The 22300-nt window shown below is 42.0% G+C and overlaps 1 protein-coding gene across 1 annotated transcript; it reads left to right on the forward strand.

Moving 5' to 3' along the window:
* Positions 1 to 605: 605 nt before the first annotated feature.
* On the forward strand, positions 606 to 13353 carry LOC122212712. The gene is made up of 3 exons (XM_042926673.1): positions 606 to 857; positions 949 to 960; positions 12721 to 13353. The coding sequence occupies exons 1-3, from the start codon at positions 606 to 608 to the stop codon at positions 13240 to 13242; spliced, it is 786 nt and encodes a 261-aa protein (XP_042782607.1). The 3' UTR covers positions 13243 to 13353.
* Positions 13354 to 22300: the final 8947 nt, after the last annotated feature.

A 22300-nucleotide genomic window follows, 5' to 3' on the forward strand; every position in this document is an offset into this window, starting at 1 on the left:
GGTGAGTAGGTGCACAAGGGGTGAGGAAGGCTTTCCTGTCAGAAGCCAGTGTTTCCTTTTCCAGAAAGCAATCTAAAATATGAGCAGGATGATGGATGCTAAAGGGTGTTTAAATATCCTGTTCCATCAGAGCATTTAATGAACTCAGGCAGTGAGAAGACACTTGACGCTGCTACTCCAGGGCTTTTAGGTATCTTCATCTAAGAGATGGAAGCCAGGACGCATTTATTATCCCATTTTGTGCAGCAGTTTGGGGACACGCTTCTCCAGGAATAAGACGTCCAGATATCTGAGCCAACAACAGGTTCAGGTGGTCTCTGCCTCATTCAATACTGGTCCACAATGGGGAGAATTTCCTGTAAGGTCTTATCACTCAGTGGCAGGAGCTCAGTCTGCACACAGTTCAGGAACCTGGCCAAGGACCCATGTCCTCAAACAAGGATTAGACTGGTGCTCTCTGAGTCCCAATGTACACGGTCTCTGAGACCGTCTCCAGATGGTTCTGGTCCTGTGTATGAAATACTCTGTCTCATGACTATGCAAATAGACCTCAGAGCACTAGGTTAAGTATGGGTGTGTCTGTGCCCTGAGAGCATCACCGTACAATGCCATCCTCTACCGGAGACCCTGAGACACATCCCCTCACAATGGACTGGAGCTGGAGAATCCTCTACCTGGTGGCAGTGGCGACAGCTAAGGGTCAGCCAAGTCCCTGGCACAGGAGAGGACCAGGACCAGTCAACATTGATTTCATCCACTCTTGTCCCCTCTCTACAGGTGTGCACTCCCAGGTTTTGCTGGTGCAGTCTGGGGCTGAAGTGAGGAAGCCTGGGGCATCAGTGAAGATCTTCTGCAAAGTATCTGGAGCCCAGACACAAACCGCCCTGTAGAAGAAGATCAGGACCTCCAGGGGGTGCACACTATGCACCATTCTGTTTGTGTTCCCAGGAGCAGGTGCAGGTAGGGGTTGTTGGAAGGTTTTGTGCCATGGCCTGGGGCTTCCTCTCCATATAGCAGTTTCCCCCAGGAAGCCTCTCTGGACACATGATTCTGTGCTTACCTACTCGGGTCTGGTTTACAAAGTTTGTTTTACCAGGAACACTATACTTACATGAACAAGAGATAGAGTCTCTTACAATTGCTTACCCTTGTACTAAATATCAATGGTTTACACGTATCCTGATGCACATCAACTGAACATTTACAGGAGTCCCAGGTGCGCTCACTTTGCATCTAGGACCACAGGATCCCATAGCTCCTGGTTATCCTCACCCTGCTCTTGTCCCAGTCAAACACCATGACACTTCATTCATGTCACTTTGCTTCTCAGAACTTTATATGTGTTACAGTTTTCTTCAAATACTTGAAAGTACAAGAGAAAAAGCATCTACATGTATTAGTCAGGATAATCCTGAGGAACAGAACACATAGCACATTGGCTTACATGACTAAATAGGCTGAGAAGTCCCATGATATACTATCACATGCTGGATACCCAGTAAAGTCAAAGGTGTAATTCTCATCTGATTCCAAACTAGAGTCAAGTCTGAGAATTGGGGACCTGATGGTTTAACTTTCACTCCAAGGGCAAGAGGAAGCCAATGTTACAGCTCAAGCAGGCACACAAGAAGCAAAAATGAGAGAATTTGCTTCACTTTTATTTTTATTCTATTCATAACCGTAATGGATTGGGTGATGCCCACTTCCCAAAACACCAAAACGCAAGAACACAGTGCACACAGCACTCACCACAAACCCTTCCTGAAGCGCCAGTCTCCGTACAGCATACGAACTCTTCTTAATGTAGCCATGACTCTCAGAAGCAGAAAACATAACAGGTTTTCTAAAACACAGAAGAACACAGAGACCTAGACAATATGAGAATATGGAGGAATTCATCCCCAAAGAGAGAACAAGAAAGGACCGTATCCAGGGATCTAATCAAAACAGATATAAGGAATAGGCCTAAAACAGAACAGAAAACAACAATAGTAAGGATAATGGATGGGCTTGAGAACAGCATAGAAGACATCAAGGATATGCATACCACAGAGATAAAAGACATAAAAACTGGTCAACGGTGAAATTTAAAAATTCTATGAAAGAGACATGATGCTTACGGCACATAATAATGGGTGGAAGCAGCAGAGGGATGACTAAGTGATATAGAAGATAAAATTATGGAAAATAAGGAATCAGAAAAGAGAGGGTAAACTAACTTCTTGGGTTATGGATGTAGACTTAGAGAACTCAGCCACTCTGTATAGTGTAGTAAAATTCCTTTCATAGGAGTCCCAAAAGAAGAGAGGGAAAAAGGGACAGAAGGTTTATCTGTGCAAATTGTAGCTGAAAGTTGCCTTAACCCAAGGAAGGAAATGAACATCCAAATCCAGAAGGCACAGAGAACTCCTATCAAAATCAACAAAAGTAGGCCATTACCAAGAGAAATCATAGAAAATTGACATGATGTAGACATAAAGGAAAAATCCTAAAAGCAGCAAGAGAAAAGAAGTCCCTAAGAAGGGAAGGCAAATAAGGTTAGTTCCCCTCACAGAAACTTACCAAGAGAGAAGGGAGTGTCATCATACATTCAATGGACTGAATGGGAAAAAAATGGGCAGGCAAGAATACTTTATCCAGGAAGTTTGTCATTGAGAAGAAGGAGAGATAAAGAGCTTCCCAGACAAACAAAATCTAAAGGAGTCTGTGACCCCTAATCCAACCCTGCAAGAAATACTAAAGGGGACTCTTTGAGTGGGAAAGGAAGACCAAAAGCAACAAACATTAGAAAGGAATAGAATAAATCTCCAGAAAAAAAATTACTTTACAGAAACATTGTGATAACACAATTACACTAATATCGTATCTTTCAGTAATCACTGTGAATGTAAATGAACTAAAAAGTCCAGTCAAAAGGCACAGAGTATCAGAATGGATTAAAAAAACAAGATCCAGGTATATTCTGCCTGTAAAAGACTCCTTTGAGACCTAGAGATACGTGTTGATTGAAAGTGAGGGGTTGCGGGACACTTTATCTTGCTACTGGACAAAAAAAGAAAGCTGTAGTACCATATTCATATCAGGCAACATAGATTTAAAGTACAAAGTCTGCAAAAAGAGATGAAGAAGGGCATTATATCCTAAAGTGGTCTATCCAACAAGAAGCACTAACAACTGTAAATATTTATGACCACAAATTGGGGCACTGAAATATGTAAAGCAATTAATGACATAAAAAAAAACTCATTGATAATAATACGCTAGTAGTAGGGGACTTTCACTTGTAAGTAGGGGACACCCCACTTACAAAAATGAACAGGTCGTGTAAGAAGAAAATCTAGAAGGAAACAATCGCTTTGAATGACACAGGTGCAGATGGACTTAACAGATATATTCAAAACATTCCATCTTAAAGCAGCAGAATACATTCTTGTCGAGTGCACATGGAACATTCTCCAGAATAGATCACACACTGGGTCATAAATCAGCCCCTACAAGTACAAAAAGATTGAGACTATGGCATGCATATTTTCAGATCAGAACACTATGAAACTTGGAGTCGACCACAAGGAAAAATTTGGAAACACCACTAATAGTTGGAGTAAAAGACCATTGCGCTGAAGAATAAAGCGGTTAACCAGGAGACTAAAGAAGAAATAAAAATACATGGAAGCAAATGAAAATGTTAGCGTTGACAGTCCAAATCCTGTGGGATGCAGAAAAAGCAGATTTTAGATGGAAGTATATAGCAGTACAGGCCTAACACGATAAAAATAAAATTTTAAACACACAACCACTTTACACCTAAAGAAGGTAGAAAAGGAAGAGCAAATGAAGCCTAAAGTCAGACGAGGAGGGTAAACAATCATAGAGTACCTATAAAAGGCATAAGATTATTCAAACAGAAAAGAAAAAGGACCCACAGAGACAAAATCATGAATTTCATGGGACAGATCACAACCAACACCAGAAATACAATCAATTATAAGGGAATATTATGAAAAACTATATACCAACCAATTAGGCCATCTGGAAGAAATGAATAAATTCCTAGAAACATGTAAACTACCAAAATTTCAACAGGAAGAATTAGAAAAGGAGAATTACACACCAATTGCCCAAGTGAACATGGATGCAAAAAATATCAACAATATACTTACAACTTGACTCCAACAGTACATTAAAAGAATCATTTACCAGGATGAAGTCGGATTTATTCCTGGGGTGCAAGGATGGACCGATATTAACAATCAGTCAAAGTTATACACCATATCAATAATAGGATAAGACCCAAATGATCCTTTCAATAAATGCAGAGAAGCATTTGATAAACTACACTATCTTTTCTTGATAAAAACCATCAAGCAAGTAAAGATAGATGGAAAATTCTTCAACAACATAAAGGCCACATACAAAACATGCACTGTTAACATCATCCTCAATAGGGAAAACTGAGTGCTCTCCACATATGGTCAGGAACATGACAGGGATATCCACTGCCACTAATTTTGTTCAACGCAGTACTAGAAGGCTTAGCCTCTGCAATCAAACAATGAAAAGAAATAAAACGCGAAGATATTTGAAAGGAATAAGTCAAACGTTCACTCTTTGCAGATTACATGATATTCTGTGTGTAAAATCCAAAAGATTCTACCAAAAGACTTCTAGGACGGAAACAAAACTCAGAAAAGTTGTAGGATACAAAGACAACATCAAGTTATTGGCACTATATACACACAACAAAAATGAAGCAGAAAAGAGAGACATTAAGGAATCAGACCCATTTACAATTGCACCAAAAATCATAACATACCTAGGAATAAACCTAACCAAACATGTTAGAGATCTGTATGCTAAAAACTATAGAAAGCATATGAAGCAAATTACACAAGACACAAAGGAAGAGCATTCCATGGTCATGGATTGGGAAACAAATATTGGTAAAATATCACTACTACTCAAAGCAACCTACACATTCAATGTGATCCTTACCAAAATAACACCAACATTCTTCACAGAAAAAGAACAAAGAATTTTAAAATTTGTATAAAACCAGAAAACACCGAATAGGCAGAGCAATGTTGAAAAAGAAATCCAAACCTGGAGGCATCACAATTCTAGACTTCAAGCTGTATTACGAAGCTGTAATCATCAAAAAAGCATGGTACTGGCACAAAAATAGACACATACATGAATGGGACAGAATAGAGAACCAGATTTGCTGAACAGTCTGTTCAGCAAATGGTGCTGGGAAAACTGGAGAGTAACATGCAGAAGAATGAATCTGCCACACTTTCATACAGCAAACACAAAAATATATTCAAAATGGATGAAAAACGTAAACGTATGACCAAAAAACATCAACATCTATAAGAGAAAACAGGCAGAAACCTCTTTGACCTCGACCTTGACAACTTCTTAATAGACATGCCTCTAGAGGCAAGGAAAACAAAAGCAAAAAATGAACTATTGGGACCTCATCAAGATAAAAAGCTTCTACACAGTGAAGGAAACAGTCAACAACATTAAGTGGCAACTGACAGAGGAGTGAAGATATTTGAAAATGACATACATGGTAAGAGTTAGTATCCAAAATCTATAAGAACTTAACAAACACAGAAGAACAAACATCCAGTGAATGGTCAAAAGACATGAGCAGACACTTTTCCAAAGAAAACATCTGGATGGCTAAGAGACACATGAAAAGATGCTCAACATCACTCATCATTGGGGAAAAACAATTCAAAATCATGATAAGATACCACCTCACACCTGTCAGAATGGCTAAAATGAACAATTCAGGAAACAACAGATATGGGCAAGGATGTGGAGACAGAGGAACCTTCCTATACTCTTGGTGGCAATGCAAAGTGGTGTGACCACACTGGAGAAGAGTTTAAAAAGTTAAAATAGAATTACCTTATGTCCCACCAATTTCTCTACAAGGTAGTTACACAAAGGACACAAAAATTCTGATTCAAATAGCTAAACGGGTGATAGAGATTATGTAGGTCACTTGTTGTGATGCACACTGGGTGTTAATGTATGTGATGAATCACTAAATTTTATTCCCAAAACTAAAACTACACTATATGTTAACTAACAAAGATGTAAATAAATAAAATCTTCAGACATTAAAAAACAGGGGATAAAAAGGAAGGGGACGAATGTTGTTACAAATGGTCATAACCAATGGGATCTAGGGCAGTGAGTCTAACAACTTGCATTTACCCATTTTATCCCTAACTGGTAGTGGACATTAATTAACAAACATACTCAGGATTCCCAATGTTGGTGCCACGTGAGTGGGAATTCAAACCCCAGCTGCCCTTCCCTGCTTCTCTGTGACCACATCTCATGGGCAGTCTGTCTAGACAGCTGGCATCTATGTACTGCCTGTGTGTAGACGTCCTTGCTCCTGGACCAGGCTCATTCACCCAGGTCTGCTGGGTACTCAGAAAGCACAGACTAGTGTCACCCGGCATTCCTTGTACTTCCCATTCCTCACTGGGGAACAAGCTCAGCCTTGAGGATGCATGGTTACCATGTGCTGTTCCACTGGTCTACACCACCTGACACCACCCATGTATTCCAGTACTTGCTTCTGAAGGGAATTTCCAAACAGATGACAATTTCACTAGTGATTTACACCAAAAAATAATTGGATCCAAGTGAGGGCACAATATTGGATTTTAGCTGCATGTTAAGGGGAACTTTGCTTTCATTCTTAGAAGACAGAGAAGAGGTTTATACCAGAGACAAGGTCACAAGGATGGATCCTCCCACAACCAGCAGTGGACCATCGCCTTACTGAGAGAGGGTACATTTCACATACAATAGAAGCTGTGAATGTATAACATTTGGAGGGAGTGACCTCAGAGGGTGGGGGGGCCACAGGGTGGCCAGAACATCCCTTTACCCTCAGGTGAGGGACCTCCCGAGTCATGTCACTTGTCCACAATACAGTCAGCTTAGGGTGGCTATGGTTCTGGTCTTACATCCCGGAGCCCAGTTGGTAGGGCTGCCCCCGACCTCCACTGGCTAGTGTCCAACAACGTCCAATCAAGGCTGCAGAAAACAGGATGCATGTCATCCCCAGAAGTCCTCTCTCAATGGCAATGACACCTTTATGTGTCTTTCCTTGTTGTTATCTTTCTTCATGTTTCTTTCCTTACCGTTTCTCTTCACCTCAGAGCATTTTGGGGACATCCATGCATATCCACCTGGGTGCAGTTAGACACTCAGATCCAGAGGGAGACTTGAACTTCATGCAAGAAAGTGTCTGTGCCTGGTGATGAGGGGTTTCATCCCACAATTCTCAAGGTATTCCCTCCCACAGATGTGCTGTCTTCAGGACCCACTCATCTTCAGTTCCGAGACGGACATTTGGTGACTGCCCATCTGTGTCCTGAACTCCATCCCCAGACTCATACACATGGCAGTAATATCAGTGTGTCAAAATTAATCTCATGTGACAAGTCCCTTTGGCCACATAAGTTATTCTACACAGGTTCAAGAATGACATAGATGACCACAGTCCACACTGATGTCAGGGAAAGTTCACCTCCCTCCCACATGACACTCACATTACCACACCCCCAAATCCTCCAACAGGTCAAATCATTAAATATTAAGTCAAGTCCAAAACGTACCTAAATTTCACTACCTCTAAAACCCCAAATCTAACCATGTAGCTTGTGTACGGTGAGACCGTGGTACCTTCCATCCTGGGGTGAAACCCTCTCCATCAGCCGACCTGCATTTCTAGAAAACCATTTTTGTTTTCTGAATGCTTCTGCATGGTAACCATAACATAACAGGTACTGACATTCCTATCCCAGAAGAAAGACAGTGTAATTTAGAAGTGCATCACCAACAAGAAAAAATTTGATTATCAATCTGGGGAAACCCGTTAGGTTCAAAGACAGAATGCTCTGAATATCAGACTCCAACTTGTCTCTGGGATTCACACTTCCTTTATTCTTGAGGGTGGTACATGTTTGAAGTTGAGCACATTTATCCCAGCTTCATGAAAGTAGAATTTCTGAGCCCAAAAATCTTTTGTTCTCTCGATTATCAAACAAAAAGTTCTTCTGACTCTCGCCAGCTGATAAGGATAACTATTCAAAATTGTTGCTCACCAATGATTGAAGGAAATATAACTGTATCTTTACAGGCAAGAAGCAGAGTGAAGGGTTGAAAGATGGAAAATATGTAGGAGGAGACATCCTGTGAACAGAAGGGTCTGCAGTGCTCATGATGGCAGGATCTCACCCTTGCCTGTTGCATAAATGGGGAGGGGAATAAAGGAGTCACTGTATCTCTGCAGGGGTCTGTGAAACAATAGGAGCACGGGGACCACCGGGGGCAATCACAACCACCAGGGGGAACTCAGAGACCAGGGAGCTCATGATCCACGACAAGAGATTGGTTGAGGACTGGTCTCCTCTCAAGGGCTTTCAGATCCAGGCTCTGCACACTTCCTCTGACATGAACACAGCAAAGAGTTTGTAAAAGCTGTGGAACACACAGGTGTCCTCCGTGTTTAAATAAACCATGATAATGGGAAAACACAAATTTTCCCAGGGTCAGACACTGGGATAAATACATCTTTGATCATTCTCACATTAACAAGAGTTTAGAAGAATAATGATCTCCATTTCATAGATGAAGAAATATTTTTAATTAACATCATCCTTCCTGATCTCAGGTGTTTTGCCTTCAACATATTTTAATAAAATTCAACCATTTTAACGTTATTGAGGCTTTCTTTTTTTAATGTTTATTTATTTTTATGGGAGAGAGAGACAGACTACGAGCGGGCAAGGGGGAGAGAGAGAGAGGAGACACAGTGTCAGAATATGAAGCAGTCTCCAGGCTCTGAGCTGTCAGCACAGAGCCCGACACAAGGCTCAGACTCATAAACTGTGAGACCATGACCTGAGTCAAAATCGGACACTTAACCAACTGAGCCACCCAGAGGCTCCATATTGAGGGTTTCCATTGATGTCCACATAGGGTTCATGTGTAAATGACCCCTTGTGTTTGTAGAAAACCCCTGGCATCTCCATCAGCTCTGTGAGTCTCTGTCGAGGCTTCTCACTCTCTCCAATTTGTGACAGAATAGACCTGGCTTCCACCCATCACTCTCCTGGGACTTCTAGAAAGTCAGGAACCTGCAAACCTCACTGGGATGTCCAGCCTTGTCCTGCATGTGGTTCAGGAGGCCGGTGGGTCCCCTGATGGGGAGCACAGGTTCAGATACTGGGACTACTCTCACCTCATACGTGATCTTGGACATTCACACACTCTGTCTCTGCTGCAGTGTATCTGTTAACCTGTACAATGGTAGTATACTGATTCTTACCTCAAGTGTTTGGGTGCATATGTGAAAATAAGGGTTATCATGGGTACTGATAATCACTGCAGCAAAATCACAAATTAATAAATCACAATGTCCTGAAAGATATTGTGACACCAAACACTGCCCCATCCCTTACACCTGCCAAGGGTCACTGGCTTCTTGAGGATTCTATTGCAAAATTTGCTATATTGTCAAAGGACATCTGTATGCTGATTAAACCCTCCCATCCCTGAAACTGTAGCTGGGAGAAGAGCCCCAGCCCCTAAGTGTTCACATTCAGTGATCAGAACAGAACACAGACATCTCACCATGGAGTTTGGGTTCACTTTGGTTTTCCTTGGTTCTATTTTAAACAGTAATTCATGATGAACAAGAAACACTGACTATGTTAGTGGATATGAGTGAGAGAAACAGTGGATGTGTGACATTTTCCTGACTTGTATCCGTAGATGTCTTGTGTGACGTACAGCTGGTAGAGTCTGGGGGAGAACTGAGAAGCCTGGCGGGGGAGGGGGTCCCTGAGACTCTCCTGTGCAGTCTCTAGATTCACCTTCAGTAGCTAATTGATGAGGTGGGTCTGCTAGACTCCAGGGAAGGGGCTGAATGGGGGTCTACATATCTGTATGTTATAAGATAAGGACCAAATGTCATTATTTTACTCACTGGAATTCAAAACCACTTGTGAAAGAGGCCATTTTTTCCCTAATTTTAATTCTATGAAATCTCATGGAGGATTTGCTGACTGCATCCAGACACATTTCACTCTGGTCTCTGTAATCTGCTCCACTGGTCTGTGTGTCTGACTCTGTGCCAGCAGCACAGTGTTATAGACAATGTACCTCTGCAATATACTTAGAAAGGAGGATGTGTGCTGTCCCCAGGTTTGTTCTTCTTTCTCAGGATTGTTTTCTCACTTCTGTGTGCTTTGTGGTACCATATAAATAAGAATTTCCCAGATACATTCATTGGCATTTTTATTAACTCAACTAATACTAGAAATTATTAGAACAGATAAAAGGAATAAAAAGTGTAATAAAACAAAAAATTAACAAATTGAAATGGATATCTGGAAAGCTAAATGCAATTGAAAAAGCATCTCTACTAGGAAAATAGGTAAAACTCAAACAGATACAATCAGAATTAAGGAGGGGACATAACTGATACCAAAGAAGTGAAAAACAATAACAGAAAATTCCTAGATAATTATAGACCCATTATTAGATAACTAAGGGCAACTAGGCAATTTCCAGAGACAAACAATCCGCAAGACTGTACTTGAAGAAACAGAAAATTAACAGGATGAAAACAAATAAAATTCAATCTATAATCTAATCATACACCGCCCCAAAAAAAAGAAGTCAGCTTAGTAACACAGGGCTTTATCTATGAATTATATCAAAATATAAAAGACACTTAATGACAATACCTCTCAGACTCTTACCAAAAACTGAAAAGAAAGGAATATGCCCCAATTCATCTACAAGACCAACCTTACTATGCTGCAAAATTGAAAGACACCGTAAGAAGAGAAACTAAAGGCCAATATCTCAGATGGACATACATGCAAAACTCCTAGCATAGTGAATGCAACAGCACAATGAAAGGGTCATATGTGACAATGCAGTCACATCTGTGGATCATCTAGATCATCATCTATTGATACATATAAAACTAGACAAAATTCAACAAATTGTCATTATTAAAAAATCTCAGCAACTGAGGGAAAGAAAGAAATAACCTCCACAAAATCGTGGCCATAGATGAAAAGGCCACACCTGACAGCATATTTAACAGTGAAAAACTGAAGCTTTTCCTGTCACATTAGAAGCCGGGCAAGGATTCTCATTCCCTACATAGGTATTCCACATGGTAACATGAAGACCAGTAAAATATGGCACCCAATGTATGTCATCTTGTCACATTGCTTATTTGGAGGAAAGTCACTTGAGTAACAGCTAGTCTAAGGAACCTGTACCCTTCTTTGTCCCCCTAAGAGCAGGAAATAAATCTCTCCTGGGAAACTTCTTCCCCTATACCAGAATGGAACAACCATCCTTAGCACCAGAAATGGGAACTTAGCACCAAGAAGGCTGTGCCAACAAGCGTTGTTAATTCCTCACTAATTGACTTGCCCAAACCCAAATCTCTGTCTTGTTAACTCTTCGCAAATCCATTTTTTTTCCTAAAAGGCACAAGTGCCACCTACTTTCTTCATTCTCTGGGTGTCATATTATTAGGAAGCTTGTGCACATGCAAATGAAATTTATTCTCTTCTGTAGATCTGTCTTATGTCAATTGAATCCTTAGACCAGACAAAGAACACAGAAGCAAGGAAGGAAAAAGCTTGCTGCTCCTACAAGTTGCAGATGTACCCATAAAAATTAGGTAAGAAAATGAAATGAAGACATGTAAATCAGTAAGAAGAAAATTATTTGTTTGAGAATCACGCGAACTTACATATAGTGAAACCTTAGAAACTCCACAAAAAAAGTATCAGAACTAATAAACTCAGGAAAAGTTCAGGGTACAAATCAACATACAAAAATATGTTGTATTTCCATACACCAAAAACATAGTATATGAAAAAACTAACAAAATCACACAATTGAAAATGGCACAAAATGGAGCACCTGTGTGGTTCAATCCGTTAAGAGCCTACTGTTGATTTTGGCTCAGGTCATGATCTCATGGTTCCTGAGTTTAATTCTGAGGCAGGGTCTGCAATGATTGTTTACAGCCTGCTTGGGATTCTCTGTCCCTTTCTCTCTCTCTGATCTCTCTCTCCTTCTATCTATCACACAAAAATAAACACATATTAAAATTATATGGCACAAAATAAAGTATTTAGGATTAAATTTCACTAAAAAGTAAAATAACATACCAAACATGACCTGCTGGGAGAAAGACATGTAAAATGGCAAACACAGATGAAAAGATCACTGTGTTCACAGATTAGAATTATTTATACTGTCACAGTCCCTTCTGCAAGAAGTGATCCAGAAGTGCCTCTCAAACACTGGTTTTAAATTTGAAACAAATCTAAGTCTGGAGCCTGATATATAGTCAGAGGATATGCAAATAGGGCCCTCCCTGTGCTGATTAAACCAGTCCAGCTCCAACCCTGCAGCTGGGAGAGGAGCCCCAGCCCCGGGAGTCCCAGGTGTTCCCATTCTGTGATCAGCACAGAACACACACACCTCACCATGGAGTTTGTGCTGGGCTGGGTGTTCCTGGTTGCTCTTTTAAAAGGTAATTCATGGTGAACGAGGGACACTGAGTCTGTGAATGGATGTGAGTGAAAGAGTGGATGTGTGACAGTTTCCTGACCAACATGTCTTGTGTCTGCAGGTGTCCAGTGTGACGTGCAGCTGGTGGAGTCTGGGGGAGACCTGGTGAAGCCTGGGGGGTCCCTGAGACTCACCTGTGTGGCCTCTGGATTCACCTTCAGTAGCTACTACATGCACTGGGTCCGCCAGGCTCCAGGGAAGGGGCTGCAGTGGGTCGCACAAATTAGTAGTAGTGGAAGTAGCACATACTACGCAGGCTCCGTGAAGGGCCGATTCACCATCTCCAGAGACAACGCCAAGAACACGCTGTATCTGCAGATGAACAGCCTGAAGACCGAGGACACGGCCACATATTACTGTGCAAGTGACACGGTGAGGGGACCTCACTGGGAGCCCAGACACAAACCTCCCTGCAGGGGGGATCAGCACCACCAGGGGGCGCACACTATGCACAATTCTGCTTTGTGTTCCCAGGAGCAGGTGCAGATGGAGGTTAAAGGAAGCTTTCTGTCAGGGTCTGGGGCTTCCTCTCCACACAGCAGTTTCTCTAGGGAGCCTCTCTGGTCACAGGATTCTGTCTTTATCTATTAACTCTCTGAATTAGCAACTGTGTTGTCATAGGAAAACTACCCTAACATGCACAAAGACACAGTTGTTTGCATTGCTTACTCCTGTCTCTTAGTATGAGTGAATTGCTGATTTCCTGACGCACAACAGCTGACCCTTTACAGGAGTCCCAGATGCACTCACTGTGCAGCCAGGACTACAGGATCCCCCAGACCCCCCTTATCTTCACCCAGCACTTGTCCCAACAATGTGACACACTTCCCTCCTGGCACTTGCTACTCAGGACTTTAAATGAGCTACAGCTTTATCCAATTCCTCTAAAGAAGAGATAATTCATCTCCATGTATTAGTCAGGATTCTCCCGAGGAACAGAAACCAAAGAACATTGGTTTCCATGACTAAATACATTGATAAGCCCCACATTCCACTCTCACATGCTGGAGACCCAGGAAAACCAGTGGTGTAATTCTCATCTGATTCTGAACTAGTTTCTAGTCTCAGAACGTGAAGAGCTGATGATGTAACTCTCAGAACAAGGCCCAGAGGAGACCAATGTTCCAATTCAAACAGGCACATGGCAAGTAAAACTGAGGGAATTCCTCCTCCCTCTGCATCAGTTTCTATACAGAACCTTAATGGAATGGGTGATGCCCAGGCAGACAGGAACCATGGATAGAAATGCCAGTCTCTTCTGGAACACATCACAGACATCCACAGAAACAGTGGGGAGTCTGGGCACCCATGATGCACTCAAGATGACACATAAAGGTAATCATGACAAGTCAACCTCCTGTAAATGTGCAGGTCAAAGACTGAAGATTTAGAAGTCCATGCCATGACTGGCATGGAGCCTGGTGGGCATAGCTGTGCTTCTGTGGAGAAGGAAGGCAGAGTCGCATAGGGGGCATTGTGGTCTGAAATCCCCTGGGGGACTTGGGGAGAGACAGTTCCCTTCTCAGGGTGCATTTCGTAAAAGGTGTATTGCCTCTCGTGGGGCAGGAGAGCTGACAGGCACCATTGCACTGCCCTGGTCATTAGCATAGGAGCCTCTGTTGAGAGCAGCTAACTGAACACTGCCTTCTTGTTGTTCTTCACCATGAACTCCAAGCCCCTTGTGTTCATGCAACTGCCCTTCTGGAATAACTAGCTCCAGGCACAGCACAGCGAGACCCTCTCACAGAGGATCAGTGGGGTCCCAGTCACATTGAGTTCATATAATTTGGAGTTTTGAAATCCAGCTAGAGCTCCTGAGATAAAACATAAGAGCCCTGTGCCACCAGGTGGGCCAATGGTTTGGACACAGACAGGGTGAAGGCAGGGTTCTGATGGAAGCCCAGGACCCACAGGTACAGATTGTTCTCTCTGTGGGAGGGCTTCCTGAACAGGGGAGGCTGGGAACTCCAACTCAAGGGACTAGACAGGGAGCTGATGCCAATATTTCCTCCCACCAATCAGCATGGACAGAATTCAGTGAGCAGCACAGAACCTCCCAGTAGAAGCTGAGCCACTGACACCAAGCTATACCCCCCCCCTTGCCTTCCTCAGGTGCTTCCTTACTAGAGAAAGAGGGCCTGGAAACCAGATCAGCACTGCGCCCCTCCATCAAAAGATGGCATATACCCCCAAAGGCACCAAGTCTACTGACCATATAGTGAGGCATAGCTTCACCTCTAGGGGAAATAGGAATTAGCCTCTTTTACAGGCAGAACACACTCACCTAGTTAAAACTCACAACAGTGTGGACAATGTCTAAACACTCATCACTGGAGACAAGGAGAAGCTCTGCAGAGGACTTAGCTGAGGGACAGAGCAGCCAATACACGACAGCACAGTGCACACAGAATATGCAACAAATGCTTCCTAAAGTGTCAAGCCCTCAACAGCAATTGAACTTCTCAATAAAGACACTACTCTAGAAGCAGAAAACAAAACAGGATTTTCTAAAACACTTAAGAAAGCAGAGACATAGACATACACCATGATGGACGAATTCATCCCAAAAGAAAAAACGATAAAAGGTCATTGCCAGGGATATTATTAAAGCACATATAACTAATATGCCTCAAACAGAATTTCTAAAGACTCTCACAAGGAAATAGAATTTTTAACAACTATCATAAGGATACTTGCTGTGCTTGAGGAAAGCATAGGAGACATGAAGGAAACCCTTACTGCAGATAGAAATGACCTAAAACCTAGTCATGTTGAAATTTTAAATGTTGTAACCAAGATGTTTCAAGTCTCCACAGACTAAACCCTACAACCTCGGACTCCTCTGAATGGAGAGTTGTTGAGGCCATAATCTGACATGTGTTCTGACAGGAGCTGTTCCCTCCACTGTCCCTGGCTCTGGCTCTCTCCTGCAGGTGAGGAGGAGTAGGTTAGGAATACTCCACTGAAACCATCAGTCTCCTGCACCTGAGTCTCCCACAACATGAGGCCCAGACCTTCCTCACCCTCATCTGTAAATGAAGTCAGTTATACTGAAACAGATCTGCACCTTGGTTTAGGGAATTGCTCCAGCTCCCCCCTGCCCTGGGCAAAACTCTGCAGCTGCAGGTGGGGACAAAATAAGGGCTAAGTTTAGGGGTGAGTGGCAGCTGCACTTCTTTGAGGATTTCTTGTCCTAGTGGCATGAGACCCCTGCCGTACAAGTCAGGTCTGGGGCAACCAGGCTCCCAGCATCCCTAGTGGACTGTGCCCAGGGCAGAGTTTCCATCCTGGGAGTGGGGCTGCAAACAATGAGTGAGTCCCACATCTCAGTGGCACCTGTTGGGGCTTGGCCTCAACAGCAAACAGCTTAGGGTCACTGACATCCTGTCCCTCTGGGAAAGAGTCCTCTGAACAGGAGCTGGTCACCAGGAACCCCGGTATTGGTTGCAACAGTCTGGAGGGGAGGTTGCAGCCAGGCTCAGTGGCACATGCCTATAGTCACAGCTCCTTGCACTGGAGTTTCCATTTGCTGAGCTGGGGTGGGGAAGGAAAGGCACATACCTTAGCTCAAAATTCTAGCTTTGCCGTCTGTCAGTATATTTTCTGGAATAAATGTTTCTTCATGGGCTGTAGGCCAAGAAGGCCATTTAAAGACACTGTAAATACATCATTTGAGATTTTATTCATATTCCAGATAGTAAACATTCAATGGAGTATTACTTTCAGGTGTAAAATATAGTGATTCAACATTTCCATACAACACCCAATGCTCATTATGAGTGCGGCCCTGCAACCCCATCACCTACTTCCCCAAACCTCCTCCCACGTTCCCTCTGGTAACCATAAGTTTGTTTTGTATAGGTAAGAATCTGTTTTGTTGGGTTTATATGTTCCATGGGTTAAGCCTAAGACTCTTGATTTGGGTTCATGTCTTGATTTCATGGATCCTGAGATCAAGCCCCATTTTGGTTTCTGCACTGACAGCAAAGAGACTGCTTGGGATTCTCCTTCCCGCTTCCTCTGCTCCTCGCCCCATTCTATCTCAACATAAATTTAAAAACATTGAAAAAAGTTTATTTCTTGGTGTAGCTCTTCTCTCTTCTTTGTCCCATTTCCCATTTGAAGTTTCTTAAATTCTACATATGAATGAAATCATATATTTGTCTTTCTCTCACTTGTTTCAGTTAGCATAATACTCTCTAGCTCCATCCATATCATTACAAATAGCAAATGTCATTCCTTTCAGGGCTGAGAAACATTCCAGTGTATGAGTATGAGTGTGTGTGTGTGTGTGTGTGTGTGTGTGTGTGTGTGTGTGTGTGTGTAGATATACCACATGTACTTTATCCATTTATGAGTCAATGCTTACTTGGACTGTTTCCATAGCTGGGCTGTTTTTGATAGGGCTGCTATAAACATAGAGTTGCAATCCCCTTTAAATTAGTATTTTTGTATCCTTTGGGTAAATACCTAGCAGTTCAATTGATCAATCATAAGGTAGTTATATTTTTAGCATTTTGAGGAATGCCCATGCTGTTTTCCAGACAAGCTGCACCAGTTTCCATTCCCACAAGCAGTGCAAAAGTGTTCCCCTTTCTCTGTATCCTCACAAACACCTGTTGTTCCTTGTGTAGTTGAGTTTAGTCATTCTGACAGGAGTGAGTTGATATTTCGTTGTAGTTTTGATTTATATTTCCCTGATGATGAGTGATGTTGAGCATCATTTCCTGTGTTTATTGGCCATCTGTATGTTGCATTTTGGAAAGTCTATTCATGCCTTCTGCTCATTTTTTAATAGGATTATTCAGTTTTGGAGTTGGATTTTATACTATATATAGAAAACCTAAAAAACTCCACCAAAAAAAAAAAACCCCACTAGAACTGATACAATAAACCAGTAAAGCTGCAGCATACGAAATCAACATACAGAAATTTGTGCATTTCGATACAACAATAATGAAGCAGGAGAAAGAGAAATCAAGGAATTCATCCCATTTACAATTACACCAAAAACCATAAGATACCTAGAAATAACCCTCCCTAAAGAGTTACAAGAGCTTTACTCTGAAAAACCTGGGACATTTATGGTACAAATTGAAGAAGACACAAAGAAATGGAAAAATATTCCATGCACATGGATTAAAACAAAAAACATTGTTAAAATGTTGATACTACCCAAAGCAATCTAGACATTCAATGCAAATAATTCTATGCAAATATCCCTGTCAAATAATACAAGCATTCCTCACAGACCTAAAACAAATAATTCTAAAATTATCATGGAACCACAAAAGACCTTGAACACCCAAAGCGAGCCTAAAAAAGGAAAAAATGGAGGCATCACAATTCTGGATTTCAAGCTATGTTACAATGCTGTAGTCATCAAGACAGTATGCTCCTGGCACAAAAAGAGACACATAGATTAATGGAACAGAGTAGAAAACCCATAAATGGTCAACTAATCTTCAACAAAACAGGAAACAGTATCAAATGGAAAAATGACAGTCCCTTCAACAAATGGTGTTGGGAAAACTGGACAGCAACAGGAAACTCTAATGGAACCAGACCACTTTCTTACAATATACACAAAAACAAACTCAAAATGCATGAAAGACCTAAATGTGAGACAGGAAACCATCAAAATCCTAGAGGAAAACACAGGCACCAAACTCTTTGAGCACAGTCAGAACAACTTCTTACTGGACATGTCCCAGATGCAAGGGAAACAAAAGCAAAAATGAACTATTGGGACCTCAAGATAAACAGCTTCTGTACAGCAAAGACACAATCAACAAAACTAAAAGGCAACTGACAAAATAGAAGATATTTGCAAAAGGCATATCAGATAAAGGCTTAGTATCCAAAATCTATAAAGAACTTCTCAAACTCGACACTGAAAAAAACAAATAATCTGGTGAAGAAATGGTCAGAAGACATGAATAGACATTTTTCAAAGAAGACTTCCAGATGGCGAAAAGACACGTGTAATGAAGCTCATTGTCACTCCTCGGCAGGGACATACATCAAAACCACAATGAGATAACACCTACACCTGTCAGGATGGCTAAAATTAACATGGTGGGAATGCAAACTGGTGCAGCAATTCTGGAAAATAGTGTGGAGATTCCAGAAAAAAATTAAAAATAGAACTATCCTGTGATCAAGCAATTGTTTTACTAGGATTTATCCAAAGGATACCAAAATGCTGATTCGAAGGGGCACATGGACCCCAATGTTTACAGCAGCCCTATCAACAATAAGCAAATTGTGGGAGAGTCCAAATATCCATCAGAAGATGAATGCATAAAGAAGAGGTGGTAAATATATACAATGGAATATTACTCAGCCATCAAAAAGAATGAAATCTTGTCATTTACAACAATGTGGGTGGAACAACAACGTATTAACCTAAGTGAAATATGTCACTAAGAAAAAGTCAAATATCATATGATTTCATTCATATGTGGAATATAAGAAACACAACATAGGGGAAGGCAACATAAAATAAGATAAAAACAGAGAATAGGAAACTGGAAGAGACTCTTAAATACAGAGAACAAACCAAGGGGAGGGGGGTAAGGTGGGCTAAAAGGGAGGTGGGATTAAGAAGGGCACTTGTTGAAATGAGAACTGTGTGTTATATGTACGTGATGAATCACTAAATTCTACACCTGAAATCAATACTACACTGTAGGTTAACACACTTAAATTTAAATTAAAAATATTACAAGAAAATTAAATACATACATATATGAACTCTTGGGAGTACCTCAAAATAGCAAGCTTCTGCACAGTGAAGGAAACAATAAACAAAACTAAAAGGCAACCTATGGAATGGAAGAACATATTTATAAATGGCATATATTCAGGGTTAGGATCCAAAGTATGTAAATTTTTAAAAATTATTTTCACTTATCAGTAAAGAGTGTGTGTCCATGCATACTTTGTGTGAGAAGCAAAACTCGTGTATTGCGGTAAGATCTCACTGAAACTGAGATCCACCCTCTTCACTAAATTTTAACCGTACTGTACAATATTGTTAACTACACATGTAATGTTGTAGAGAAGACCTCTAGAAATTAGTCGTCTTGCATAACAGAAAATCACACCCCTTGATATCTAACCCTCATTGCGCCTCGCTGCCAGCCCCTGGCAACTGCCACTCCACTCTCTGTTTTATTGTTATCAAAACCCAAATTCAGCTGCCTGTTGCTGGAAAGGTCAACGTTCAAAGTTTTAGTTTTGGTAGGAAAGGAATTTGAGCCTTATGCACAAGGCCAGCCACTGGTGAGAATGCAGACTCCTGTCCAAAAGCCAACTCTGAGGTTTCTCCCTGACACAGGGGGTTTTAAAGGAGGAGAGCATATTTAATCAAACAAGGGGGTTCCATGGTTGATAACGTGTTTTGATCATGTGCAGACTCCATGGTGCAAGCTGCCAAAGTTACCTCCACTCCCTGGCATCTCCAGCTGAGGAGGGAACCACACATGCATGGGAGGAGACTGCCAGAGGCCAGGAAAGAACCCCAATAAGGGATTAGAGTGGAAAACCCCGGGGACTCACACATGGTCAGCAGTACTTTCTGTTCTCCCAAGCTGGCATAAAAAAATACTAAAATACAACCTTGTACTTCACCAATCATGACAGAATACTGGGAAATGTTTCCTCAGTAAACTCAGAGGAAGCTTCAAACCATAAACCAGAGGATCAAATGGCTTGAAAACTAATGTCTAACCAGAATGAGACATGAAAAATGACAAAGCTATTTTTTTAGTCACCTATAAAGGTAAAATTGACAATGTCCACCTCCACATCCCAAGGAAGTAGGAAGCATTGGTCTCCATAATGAGGAAAAGCAGTCATCCATAGAAAGTGACCCAGCAGTACCACAGGACATGGAATTGGTAGAGAAGTTCAGGGTGTTAAAATTTCATATCCCATATTCACTAGCTGGAGGAAAGATGGAATGTGTTGAATAGAGCCATGTCTCTGGGTCCAAGTCCTTACTATGTCCATGTGAGCAAGGGTTGAACTGGCTCACCTGCTTCTCCCACATCCACCCCAGCTGAACTGTTGTGCAGGGTCACACAATGCCACACCCTGGGACTGTTACCTAAACCCACAAGTGGATCCCAGGTGCAGGGGACTGGCCACCCGGTAGAGCCCTCTGTTCTGTCAGATGGCCTAGACCTCACTTTGCTGAGGATCCTCCACTTATCCACTCTCACTGGCAGATGTCCCTGAGCAGGGGCATGAGGGTGGCAGAGGGCCAGGTCACCTTGAGGGCATCCCTCTTGCAGTTTGCATTCTGGGCAGTGCTGGCTCCTGTCCAGGGTTCTCAAGGTCGTCCCTCATGGCTCTACATCTCCTTGAGGTGGTAATTACAAAGAAGGAGCTGCACAATGGCACGGGCATTCAGATGACTGGTTGGCTGTCCTGTAGCCTGTGTTTTGGGACAAAAGACACGTTATCCACATGTGGCCAAAGAAACCCTTTAGGTCCAGACATCTGCTGATGATCACTCAGGATGATCAGGGAGACTTGCAGATGGACTACCCCTCCATGCCTCCAGACTGTTACTACCTCGGCTACCTGGAGGAGATTCCTCTTTCCATGGTCTCCATGGACACGTGCTATCAGGGCCTTGAAGGTATCATGAAGTTGGATGACCTTGCCTAAGAAATCAGACACATCAGCGATTCCCAACATTTGAACACATTGTTTCTCAGATAGTGGCAGACACCAATGCAACGGGACCTACTTATAACCTGGGTATAAGGAGGATAGGGACCCCTGTTCAAGCAAATGTCAGTACAGTCCTCAGGATCTCTAGTAAGTTGTAGTCATCCCATCACGGAATTCTGCTCTCAGTTCCAAAACAATATATAGTGTGTTCAACCATGGGTCAAGAGGTGCCCAATTCCTAACAAGGCTAGTTAGCTTAATTGACTCATTGTTTCATGGGATTCATGTAAGTTACTATATTGGTTTCATGATAATTTATAATGAGAGAGATCCAGCTAACATGGGCAAATATGTGTTGCATCAGAGTCCGTTTTTTTCGATACTATGAGTCCAAGGGTTTTCGAATCCTTAAACCACATTCATCCTTAGTTGCGATTCGAAATGGATCCCATGAAGTTAATTTCAATCCAGTTGTATGTAGTATATGCCATCCACAAAGCCCCATCGTGATGGGTTATTTAGGCAGATATTATTTACTCTTGTCTGTCATAGCAACACATCAGATTGCAAAAAATATTGGTTTGTCGGTTGACACGGATGAATATGCTTGCCAGAAAAGGTCCAACTGCATTAGGACCCAATTCCCTTGTATACCTGAAGCTTTCAGGAAGTGTTTCTTCATTCACATGCAGCACAAAATGAGTGACAGATTAGGCAAGTGCCTCTTCAACATCTAAATGGTGCATTGAAATAAAAGCCTTACCTACAGTCATTTCGGAAACTACTTGGCTGACCCAGGCAAGCATTGTGACTGCAGCTCCTTAGAGCAGTTCTATAGCAATCTATGCTGTATGAGTGATTGTATTTTAACCCCTCGGGACATATGTAATACAGGCAGATGCTATACAAACTGCACCGATTTCGATGCTGGGACACTTGGCAGGCCAATCCAAAATATATGTGA

The sequence above is a fragment of the Panthera leo genome (assembly GCF_018350215.1).
Source record: "Panthera leo isolate Ple1 chromosome B3 unlocalized genomic scaffold, P.leo_Ple1_pat1.1 chrB3_random_Un_scaffold_42, whole genome shotgun sequence".
NCBI classification, from domain to species: Eukaryota; Metazoa; Chordata; class Mammalia; order Carnivora; family Felidae; genus Panthera; species Panthera leo.